Source organism: Belonocnema kinseyi, chromosome 5 (genome assembly GCF_010883055.1).
Source record: "Belonocnema kinseyi isolate 2016_QV_RU_SX_M_011 chromosome 5, B_treatae_v1, whole genome shotgun sequence".
Lineage (NCBI taxonomy): Eukaryota > Metazoa > Arthropoda > Insecta > Hymenoptera > Cynipidae > Belonocnema > Belonocnema kinseyi.
In genome coordinates, this window is record NC_046661.1 from 65,630,461 (window position 1) to 65,643,108 (window position 12,648).

At 32.0% G+C, this 12,648-nt stretch overlaps 1 protein-coding gene across 5 annotated transcripts in view; it reads right to left on the bottom strand.

The window, feature by feature from the left end:
- LOC117173278 (helicase SKI2W) overlaps positions 1–12,648 on the bottom strand; it is a 306,484-nt gene that overhangs the window by 136,257 nt on the left and 157,579 nt on the right. For all 5 annotated transcript variants that reach the window (XM_033361754.1, XM_033361757.1, XM_033361756.1 and 2 more), the window contains exons 4-5: positions 1,546–1,777; positions 417–670 (exon numbers count right to left, since the gene is read on the bottom strand). In XM_033361754.1, the coding sequence (XP_033217645.1) occupies positions 417–670; positions 1,546–1,777 (486 nt within the window). The remainder of the gene's footprint in view (positions 1–416; positions 671–1,545; positions 1,778–12,648) is intronic.

Genomic DNA, 12,648 nt, shown 5'->3' on the forward strand with positions numbered 1-12,648 from the left:
ATATTATACTTAGGTGTTCTAAAATATTGAATCTTATTAAAAATGTATATAATAATGCAATTATTATTGACAAATGATATTGTAAACGCTTATAAAGTCAACCCGATAAAATATGTTTTTTAATGAGAAACCTGGGAAATAGCCGATAATTTTATCTGAAATTTAAGAAACAACCCTAAAAATATGATAAGAGTTCTCACAAAGAAAAAGAACAACAAATCGATGCCGTGAATATTTTTTTCTCATAAGAAGTTCCTACCAACCATGATACCAAATTATTAGATTTCTTTAAATCTTGTAAAAGACAATCGTCTTTGGCGCTTCTATTAAAAAAAAAAAATATCTAAGTCTATTTTATGGTCACACAAGTATTAAGATATTGATATTGTTTTAAAAGTATTTCAAAGATTACGTACGCTTCAATTGAAAATTTACCATCTGTATCAAGCAACAGGTAATTACTGTCTTTAGTTTTCATATTGCTGCCGACATATAAATAATGTTGTAATGGCACTGGTCTTTTCACTGTACTGATCACGTACATTTTTCTTTTCTTGATTTGACCTACCCAGTTGGCGAATTTCAACGGGTTAGGCACCGTAGCAGACAACATAACGATGTTTACTGTTGAGGGTAATAATATGACAATTTCTTCCCAGACGTGCCCACGCTAAAAAGAAGTAAATGGTTAATATCATCATTTATATTTGGTCCGATCATTATGAATTCTCTTAGTTTAGTTAAGCGCTGATAAAAGTTCTAAACTTCTAGGGAAAGTGAGAATGCACAGTATTCCGGAGAACTTTGTTGATCAAGAAACTGTGGAGAAACTAATGACTGTTGTCTTTAACATTATTGGATACTATCAGTTTGAAATAATAAAAATTTGTATTCCTGAGATTAGAATAGATCTTGAAATATTTTATAAAACACTTATCATATTTTATCGGTCACTAACATTTCTGAAATCTTAAGTGTCCAAATTTCGTATTCACAATAACAATAAAACGCGGGTATCTAAAGATGTAAGTTAAAGAGATTAATTTTGAATATTTATATTGCAGATTATGTTATTCAAAAATATGAAAATTTTCAAAAGTAAAAAAAAAACTTTTAATGTAGAACAAGATATTAATTTATTAATAATTTAATCATACATTTTTTAAATAGAATTATTTTTTATACTTCTTGAAAACCATTTGCAAGAAAAAGTTTTCGATTCAAATCTGTAAAGCTGAATATTCTTATTTAAAAGATCGAGATGTTTAGAGGCATATTAAAAAAATTGTTATTTTTGCGGGATACCCCGCAAATTTAATATTGCCGGAAAATTACATTTTGTACGTCAAAAGAGAAATCCAAAAATTCCACGTGAAAATTTTTCGAGGTACGTTTTTAAATTAATCTTTTAGATAGTCATTTGACTGATCCAAAGGAACCTTTAAAATAAAACCGTTAAATTTGAATTATTTTTTGTTGTATAATATTATTTTGCGATGATTCGCAGGTTATGGGACAGTAGTAGAAAAAAAATGGCTTACATACATCTTCGTTATTTATATAATGCACTTCATCAAAAATCACATATTCTAAATCTCTAAGAACTTCAGATGCACAGTACAGCATCGACTGCAAAATTTCGGTAGTCATTATAAGGCATGTTGCATTTTGGTTTATTTGAAGATCTCCCGTGATAAGTCCGACATCGTTAAACTTTTCTTTGAATTCACGGAACTTTTGATTTGACAGTGCTTTTATAGGCGAAGTGTAGATCGACCTGCAGGCAGAAGATAAATTTAAATGTTGAAAAAAATGTCTTCAGAAGTTTTAGACATTTGTCACTATTTCTGTCACGTGACAAAAATATTTGCAAATTATTCAAATGACACTTAATTTTTATGAAAATTAAAAAAGTTATATGCTGTCTAACATTTAAAACATGTTTAAAAAGTAAAAGAAACTATTTTTCTGCTAAATTTCTACACCTGCAGCAACTATAATTTAGCTTTCTGATTCATTTGTACATTCCCAAGCCTTTTTTTCACTTTTTTCTAGAAAATTTAGTGAAATTACGGTGATTAAAAAAACAAAGGGAATTTCCATTTTGCTCTGTGTGTGAATCTCTCTCTCTCTCCCCCTCTCCCTCTGTGCGTTCGAACAAAAACCGATCCCAAATTTCCTTTCCGAAATTTGTACCTGTAGAGTGACTACCCTACAGTAATGGTCGATTGAGCCCTACTACAGTATTTCTGATCAATAGAAGCCGAGATAACATGTGAAAAAGACAGACCTATTTTCCGTTTTTGACCAATTTATGATTCCCAACTTCCATTTTCTGCAGGTTGCAGGGTAGTGAATGGAAAAAATTGAAAATATCAAAGTTTCAAATCACCTCTCTAAAATGACACCAAGAAAATAACGAAATATTTATTGGTTCGCGAATCAACATGAAAAACATTTAAATGTGTCCAAGACTAAAATCGGTTCGACAAAAACGGATATAGGCCAGTCTTTCTCATTCCGTCTTGGTCTATATTTATCAGAAATACTTAAAGTTGGGATAAAAATGATTCAAAATAAATGTCCAATATTCTAAGCATTCCAACAGTTACTTTTAAACCTTTATAACTTAATTTCTTGGCAAGATAGTTATCAAAGAGAGCGGCATGTTTCTCATACCATTTTCTGTAGTGAACTGTCAATTCTGGCAGTTACTGCTTATCGAAATGGTGTTGGCGATAAGCATAAACAATAAAATGCTGCCAGCGCTTTTCCGAAAATCATTGATTAAAGTTACTAAAAATTTCAGATATTCCTAATTTATCACTGCATTTTTCAATGTTTTCAGAAGAAACATAATTGTGAGCAGTTATCTTTTTAATTAAATCTCGTTTCTTAATGTAAATGTAGAAATTGAGCAAAGTGACGCTTCCTGAGTTCCAAAAGTCCAGCTCAGAGCAATTTATATTTCATTGCGTATTGGTCTTATATTTCCAAAAATAAATATCATACAAAAAGACCTATAGTAATTACAAATAAGAGTTGGGCAAATAGAATATTCGAAATTTCGAACATTTATATCAGATGTGATAATGTGCAGCAATAATGTGAGATATAAAAAAGCCGAAAGGCTTGCTACGTTATGAATTTGTCTTATTCCCAGGTTTTTAGATATCATGTTTACTGCATTCAAATGGAAATAATAGAATTACTGCAATTTAAACGGAGACATTAAGCCATAGCCCTTGTGTTGTTCTCTAGAATTCGGTTCTTTTGCCGTTCCCAAATGTTCAATTCTTCGGCAGCCAAAAACTTTTTGATCTAGACACACTGATTCATTTTTCCAAAAATTCTTATTGATAGGGATGCAATTATTCATAAATAAACTTCTGTTATGCAATTTTGTACATTTACAAAAGTTTAAGAAAAATTAAATCCTTTTAGTTCAAATTAAATATTCAAAATACAATTATTTTTGATAAGGATGTAATTATTTATAAATAGACTTCTGTTGTGTAATTTTGTGCATTTACAAAAGTTTAAGAAAAATTACTTGCTTCGAGTTAGAATGCATTAAAAAATATAATCATTTTCAAAGGATGGCAATTAAGCAAGAATAGCCCCCTTTCGTGTAATTTTGTGCATTTACAGAAGTTGAAAAAAAACTACTTTTCTATAAATAACAAATAAAATAAAAATTAATTATTAATGATAAAAATTTATATTAGGGCATTCAGGTACAAGCTAAGCACTTCGTTGGCAGAGGTTTGTTTCATGCACGGCTTGATGACATTAATCAAAGACTTGCAATATATGAGAGCGTCCCCCTTGACACCTGCAATAATCGTATTCTGAGAAAGATTATTTTAATGCTTTAATAAGATTCATCGAATACGTATACTGCGTATACAAAAATACGATTACATTACTTTAAATTATTCAGAGGTTTTACGTTATTATTTATTAAAATAATCTTTAATATTTCTGAAGACACTAATTAAAATTGAATGTATTCAATGTTTAGTCGATAATAAAAATAAGAAAATCTTTTTAACAACGCTATTACTGAAATGACAGATATTAAATTGTTGATAAATTTGTGAAAATATTTGAAATACAGTTATGTAATAAAGTTGTATAATAATGAGTTTTATGACGAAATTTGATAAGTTGCAGTGACTAAAAGAATCATGTGTATTTGGAGTCATGTCCATATTTGACATCACCTTTTTCAGTTTTAAGCACTAATTTATATTACGATTAAATTATTATTCGTAATGCAATATATAAATAAAATTTTGACGGAGTCATCCTAGGTCTTCGAGACCGGTTACGATTACTCGAGCAACCATGCTTTTGAAGCGTCCCTAAAATCGAGACCGATATTTCTCAAACAAAAAGTATTAAATGAGGATCTTACCTAATTTTATGAAACAAAAATAATGTTTTATTGTAAAAAATAATTTTTGTCCCGAATAAGTAATTTTTTGACATATTAAACCTTTCCTAGCCTAAATGTTAGGCTTTTTTCCATATTTCGTAATTCATCGCCACCGGAAATATAAATGCATTTTTTTACCCATGTGCATTAGTTGTCTCAAGAACTAGTTTAGTTTCCACAAAAATGATGTTAATAATTTCCTAATAATTAACTCTAAATTCATTTCTGTTTTTTATATAATATCAGCATAACATAAAAATTCTCTATTAAAGTCGGCGTCAAAAGTACGAGACCCTCAGTTTGATCGGTCGTAACTAGTTAAAAAAAAATCGCAAAAAATTCTAGTTATATACGTACTACTTCTATCTCTAGTTACTTACTTTTTTTCAAACACTTTTTATAGGATCGCTACCCTTATTAAATTTCGAAATATTCGTAAAGGATTATTTAGCGAAACATTAATTTCATTTTTTTAATGTATTTCAATCACGTTACAAATCTGAAAATTTTAAACCGTAAAACAACTTCTTATCATTATTCTTTTCCAGGATATGTTTGTGGAAAACGATCTGTACTCAGAAAAAAACTTAATATTTCGAAATTTGGACCACGGCATTTAATTCTAGACACTTTAAGGAGTGTCTGTAAATTTTTCCACATTTTATAAGATGTCCAGCTCGTTTTGAGAAGAGTCAAAAGTCAAGGCTTAAAATAAGGGCCTTCCAAACATTGTTTATCGGTGCGTTTTACACCACACTATCGCAAAAAAAAATTTTAGAACAAAAATATACATCTCGTTCAATTCGAGAGAGTTTATGGTTTCACGTGTATCTGGCTAGAATTTTCCGCGATTTTTTTAACGAGTTGCGAGCGATCAAACTGAGGGTCGCATACTTCTGCGGCGACTTTAGTTTCCTATTACAATGTCCCTAAAGAACGCCTAAAAGGCCTCTAAACATGTTGTGTCCTGGTAATACAAAAGACGGACAAATAATAAAGGAGAAAGGGAGAGGTGGTTTTGATTTTTCCGTTTTTCTCCCTCTTTTTCAATTGTCATATATCTGACTCTTATAAGCCATTATACAGTGTCGTTTACAAAAATTCTTCTTTTATTTTAACTCTTTTTGTGCAATTATTTTTCACAAATTGATTTTATTGAGTATTTGTAATTTAAAAAACAGTTTTTCAAGGAACATAATTCATTTTAAGCCTTGTGCAATTTTGTTGCACAATTTAGTCTTTACAAAATTTATGTTGGTTTCGAAAACTGCTTTCAACTTTTCAAAGACAAAAATAAATTATTAATGGAATATGTTTTTTTAATCATTCTGAAAGAGATTAGAAACATCTGGCAAGAGTAACGAGTAGAAGACGAACACATAATTAAAATCCAGTTGAGAAAAAAATACTTCTTTTACCATTACTACAAAAAAACTATAATCAATACAATTTTTTCGCGAAGGAAAAACAGATGCAGCATTTAATTTTGTATACAATTTACTCTTTAAGAAAAATTTGTTTTTAACGTATTGTACCACTCTCGTGCGATTAAACAGTAGCACAGAAAACGGTGATGCATAACGATAACGCATAACGAGATGCAAGTTGTAAATTTAAAACTAGAACAGAATCAAGATGGAGGATAAGCATTTTCTTATACAAAGTTTCTCAGACTCGAGTGTCCGGACTTATATAACTGTATAAAGATTGATAAAATTGAAAATTCCTATGCATTTGAAGTTTTATGTTTTTAGATATGAAATATTTAGGCTGGAGCAATCGAGACTAACGGACTACTACAAAGACCGCTAAAGGTACTAAACTGTGATCACTGTGAATACTCCTCATACTACTTCAGAATACCTTAGACTTTGGGAAATATTACCATGACAAAAGAACCGCCACTTGCCACGGGCAAATGTCGTTTGTCTCTTTTCGACAGCAATATAAATAAGTTGGAATGAGTGTTACGACAGGTGGTTAGAAGATATTACGGACTTTCTGTGGTAGGTGCGAGTGGAGTGTGAGTGAAGCTAGGTTGGGAAGGGAGCAGGATAGATTTGCGGTCTAAGGTTTGGGCCTTCATGCTGGAAAAGGGTACTTCTCGCAGTGCTGAGGGATGTTAGGAGAGAGAAAAGAGTGTCTACAAGGGCTGTGAGGGATGTAATAGAACAAATAAAGGGAAAATTTCGGGCGGTAAGCGATAACGGTCGGGAGAGACATCTGTTTGTTGCAGTAGGTACTTTTTGCATGGGCAAGTCACAGTTACCGACGGAAGAGCAGGAGGTGTCAGCGAGAGTACTGGCAGTGCTGGTAGTGAATTCGAAGGGGAGGAAATTTTTAACAGGCCACGACGGCTGGCTGTGTGTGGCCCGCTGTCGAGTGGCGCATCAGGGAGAGGGAAAAAGCGGAACAAAGGCAGTGACAAAGCAAGGGAGAAAGCGTCTAGCACAAGTGAGGGGAAAAATCTCTTGAAAAGTAATAGCGGCAGCAAAGAGAGTCCGGAGAAAAGCGCGCTAGAGTCCGTTTAGAAAAAGAGTACGGATACGTAGGTCACCCCCTTCCCTAAAAATGGATGGACAGACGGAGAAGGAGGCTCTCGGGGTGCTGATAGGCGAGTTCAGAGGGTTGTGGGAAGACGTAAGAAGGGCTATGGAGCAAATTCAAAATATGAGTGAAGACCTGAGGGTAAGGGATGAGAAATGGGAAAAGGATGTAAAAGAGCTGAGGGGGGAAGTAGAAGGATTGCAGAGGGAGATGGTGTCGGTAAGTAAGGAAAAAGAGAATAAAATGAAGCAGGTGGAAGAAGAGATTAGGGTGTGGAAAGAAAGGGTGTAAAAAAGACTTAAGAAGGTGGAGGGCAGGTCGGAAATGGAAACAGTTGATAGGGGGGAGGGCGAGAAGAAAGGTAGTTGGAAGAGGGTGGAGAATATTATGGAAGAGAATATGGGATATTGTAGGAATGAAAAGGAGGAGAGAGCGGACGGGGAAAGGATAAGGGAAATGGAGTTGAGGATGAAGAAAAGATAGAAGGCAGATAGAAGAAATAATATCGCAATGAGAGGATTAAAGCTAAAAAGCGTGGAAGAAAGGGAGGGGGTCGAAACGCTGCTACAGAGCATAGGGTGGGTTAAAGGCAAGGCAAAGAATGTTAGTATGGAGGGGAGAAAGGAGAATGAAGTGGCGGTTGTGGAATCAGAGAGCTAGAAAGAAAAGTTGGGAGTCATTCGAAACAAAAATACAATGAAGGATAAGAAGGTTTTCATCGATCAAGATATGACGAGGAAGGAAAGGAATACGCAGAGAACTCTTCTAGAAATAATCGATTGGAAACGAATTACAACGACAAAGAGTGATGAAAAGTTGAATCGGTTTAAATTGTTGCAGACTGTGTCATTTGTTCCAATCGCATTCAATCGTATTAAATTGAGTAAATGCACTTGCATGCAATACGTCATATGTAGTTTTCATTTGTACCACACCTGGAGCGCACGCTTTTATTGGTTAGAAATTAAATTTTTAATAATTTAACAAAAATGTTAAGAACAAAAATTTAAATATTTGTTCAGGAGATATACCGAATGAAAAATTGATAGTATCTGTGTTATAACAACATGTAAAAACCATGCCGTTGCACGGACGTGTCAGTAATATAGTGTAATGATCAAGTAGGTAGTAGCAGTTTAATTTAGAGGGTATATTGTTGTAAAATGTTGATTTATTTCTTTTTAAATTTATATTGTAGACATTTGTTTGTTTGAAAGAGTAAAAACGGCTTGTAAATAATTATAGAAATATCCAAATAACGTTGTGACAATAGTAACCTCTAACTCAGAATAATAGATACCCAACTGAAAACGATTGGAATCATTATAGAACGTAGGATGGCGCCAATATTTTGAAACTGGGGCCAAATAAATTGTAGGTAACTTATTAAATTTTTTAAAATTTTTAGTAGAAAAACTTATTCAATACTTTTAAGTTTCTTGTAATATAAGAATGCTGAATTTTTAAATAAGTTTGATTTGAAATTCTTGAAAATTTTTAGTTTTAAATATTAAAAATATTCAATTTTTAACATTTAAAATAATTTGGTTTGTTTATGCTTAATATTAAAATCATAAATTCATAAACTTTCATATATCAGTATGGGCGTTTTTCTACATTTTAGCATATTAAAAAAATAAGAGTTTGATTTTAAATTAAAAATGTTTTTGAAACTACGTTTGAAATACTAAAATTAAAAAAAATGTATTAAGTTTAAAACTAAGAAACTTAGAAGCCCGAATCTTAACAAGTTCATTTTTTTAGTCTCTGAATTTGTACTTATTCAAATCAAATCGCAACAAGAATAAAAATGTACATTTTTCATTATTTCAATTTCAAATGGCATAGTTTGAAAATAAATAAAGTGACAGGCTTCTGAATCCATATTATGCAATTCTGAAAGCTTTATTTAGAGAAAGTGTCTAGACGGCTTGTAATTTTTACATACATTCTAAAGTTTTGGACTCGAAATAGCTGGTTATAATTGTTTTAATTATACATTTAAAATGTTTTTTATAAGTTTTTTATTATAAGGTGAATTTATGTGTTAATAACGGCTAGGAATTAAGAATTGAGACCTCTTCTTGGTAAAAAAAATATTTTATCTCTAATAGAAACGGAATTTTTTTAAATAATAAAATTATACTTCAATCGATTTTCTGAAGTTTCACGTTTTCGAAATATTCTTTTAATTTTTTCAATTTGAAAGTAATGAATATTTTAAGTTTAAATTATCAATTTGAGAAAATTTAATCATCAGAGTTTTATTTTCAAATTATTCATTTCATAATATTTTCAGTTTTGGGTTTTCAGCAGTAATTTTTACATTTTTAATGTATGCGTTTTATTTTTTATTGTGATTTTGTAGTAGGCCTTTCTTTTTTAAAGGTTTACATTTGAATAATTAATTTCTTAACCCTAAATCTAAAATTATTAAACATTTTCAACTTTATTTTTAAAATATTCGTTTAATTTTTTTTATCTCAACCGATTTCAAAACCTATAAGCCTTTATACAATTTTCTCTACAGTAAATGATCCAAGAGCGCATAATAAATTAAAAAAAACACACACAATTTTGCTTCTTTTACTAATATAAAATCAACTTTTATATTTTTATCGCGTATATTTTGAATGCACTTTTAATTTACTTTATTTTGTAATATACACTGTTTAAGATTGATTTTCTTCCAAAAAAGTGAATAACTGTTTTTAAGTCATTTCCACCATACGAAAGTCCTGCCATCACGTGCCAAATTCGAAGTACCCGATTGGAAACAATTGAAAATGCAAAATGCTTAATCTTTTTTAATTGTTTTGGCACAATTAAGAAACACGATTCGGAACAATTCAGATATTAGTTCTATCGTTTCTTATTGATCTCAATTTATTATTTCTAGAAGGGAATGCTAAACGAGAGGAATAGGAAGGAGAGGATTGAAGGGAGAGCGGCGAAGGCAGTTTATCGAAAAATAAAAGTAGATGAGAAAATGTGAGTATGGGACGAGCAGAAGGCGCTGAAGGAAGTAAAAGGGAATTCGTTTCGTGGGAAGTAGGGGGGGTGAGAGTAAAGACGAGTGGAAAAGTGTTAAAGGTGATGTACTGGAACGTAGCAGGGTTAAAGAAGAAAGATGAGGATTTTTGGAGGTATATTCAGGGATTTGATGTAGAGGGACTGTTAGAGACATGGGCAGAAAGAAAGAAATGGGATAGAGTAGAGCCAAAGTTGCCAAGGCGGTATAGGTAGAAGCTACAGAAGGCAGTTAGAGTAAAGAGGAAAGTAAGGGCTAATAGGGGAATTATATTCGGGTTTAGGGATGGATTATAGGAACAAGTTCATGGAAAGGGTGACGGAGGAGAGCATGCAAATGAGGGCAGTAAAGATAGGAGAGGTCGCGTATAAGTTTGTGACTTTATACAATGAGGATGGGATAGAAAGGGTTAAAGAAAGGGTCGAAGACTTACTAGGAGAGAGACAAGGGTATGTTGGTACCGGGGAGGGGGATAATGCGAGAATTAGAGGGGGGGGCTTTACCAAGAAAGGGAGAGCTTCGAAAGGAAAACGAAAGATAAAATAAAAAAGAGCGGGAAATTCTAACAGACTGGATGAAGGATCATGTATATGCAAAAGTGAGAGGAGATAGAGAGCCGTGGTGGGATAGGGTATGTAAAATAATGAAGAGAAAGGTGAAAAAGAAGTACAGGAAGTACATAGAAGGAACTGCGAAAAGAGAGGAGTACGTAGAAATGAGGAAGAAGTTAAGGGTGATGTGTAAGAAGAAAGAACAGGGAAAGGAAAAAGATCTGGAAGAAAAGTTGAGAAGTGTTAAGCCAAGATGGAACGTGTGGACAATAATTAATAGGTTGAGAAAACGTAGGGTGGGGATGAGTAAGAAGATAGGGAATGAGAAATGGAGGAAATTTTCTAAAGATTCATTTCAGAGATCAGATATACGGAAGAGAGATGAGAGTGTAGGAAATACATTATAATTATTTCTAAGATTTGAACGAGTTTGAACGTCGAGGGCGTATGCGTTCATATAAGAAACCTGCGCTCTCTAGTGGCCAGCTAAAACGACCAATTTAAGACGTACCACGGTATGAGAACGACGTGTTGAATTCTGGATTAAAAGTTTGTAGCATAGTTGTGCATTGTTTTCATAATACATCTCTATTATAAACTAAAAGTGAATTAGTTATTCCTGAAGATCCTGGACATTTATTTATGTTGATCCCACAGTTTTGGGGGCCCCTACGGGATTGATGTAAGAAGATGAAAAATTTCCGAAGAATTTTGGAGGAGATTGAAGACGAAACCAAGCAATCGCAGAAACGACGAAGAAGCATCCTTCTTTTAAAAATACGAATATTTAAGACGAAGACATCAAGAGAGGTTGAACAATTATTTTCTGTGAAAAGCAGGGTGTAAATAGAAACAGAAAAACGAGGAATAAGTTCGAATCTACAAGTCGAGTACAAAGGATGTAAGCTGGCCATATTTGTTCCATTCGGATTTGTAAAGAAGACGATAGAAAAGATTCTACGGTAAGGAAGAGTAGGTGTTTACCGACAGATGCGTTGTAGCTGTCAATAAGAGCTAAAGTTGTTTTGTTTAGTATTCTCGACATTTAGCTATTTTGACGTTTATGCTATTTGTGTAAAACAATTAATTGAAATAATATCAGATGATTTATGACGTAATCTGCGATAGTTTTAAGAAGACTGTGTTTGTAATTACTTACATTTGTGCGTTCTTTTTTTTTAAAGACGAAAAGCGATTCTGAAGAGCTTGAGGCTCTTAACTTTTGTCTCTACTACTTGTTTATTAATAATTTTTTCACTCAAAGTGTGGAAAAACTGAAATTTTTTACATAACAATTTTTTACGCATTAATAACTGATAAGGGACTCATAGAATACAAATAATTTGCTCATTAGTTCATTTATTTGTTATAAGCAAATTTTATGAACAAATTAGCAAATAGTCTTATTATCGATATAAAAAATTTCTGTTTACTCAAACTGCTTCATATTAATGTAGCAATGATATATAATGACAAGAATAATTTAAATGTTTATAATAATCATTGTTATAAACAATTCTACAATTCTCAATTTGCATAAGCAAATTAGATAAACAATTTCCAGATTTTGTCCCTTTCACATAAAAATTTTTTTGTTTTTGCACTGGAAATGTTTTAAGCTATTGGATATATGACTGCTAGTCACAAAAATATTAGAGAAGTTAACAATAACAATTGTTATAAATAATTCTCGTGATAAAATATTCAAATTTAAGGTTTTATCAAATCTTAATTTTCTTCAATCGCTAGAATAGCTACTGATATTCCTGAAAAATGTATCTTTAATAATATTTAAATTATTCATTTGAAGGAACCAGGTTTTTTCTACTTGAAATTGACAAAATTTGAAACTTGTTTATCTAAATTGTTTATAAAAATTTAAGTTGTTATATTTTACTAAATATTATAAAATATACGTGTTTCAGGTATATCAGTAGCCATTCCAGCGATAAAAGAACATTAAAATTTGATCAAACATTACAGTGTGTCAAGTTAAAGCGTGGGTGGCTTTACTCGCAGTCGGTAAGGTGTATCGACATGATTTTGGTGTCAAAATATTAAGAAGAGCTCCCTCTTTC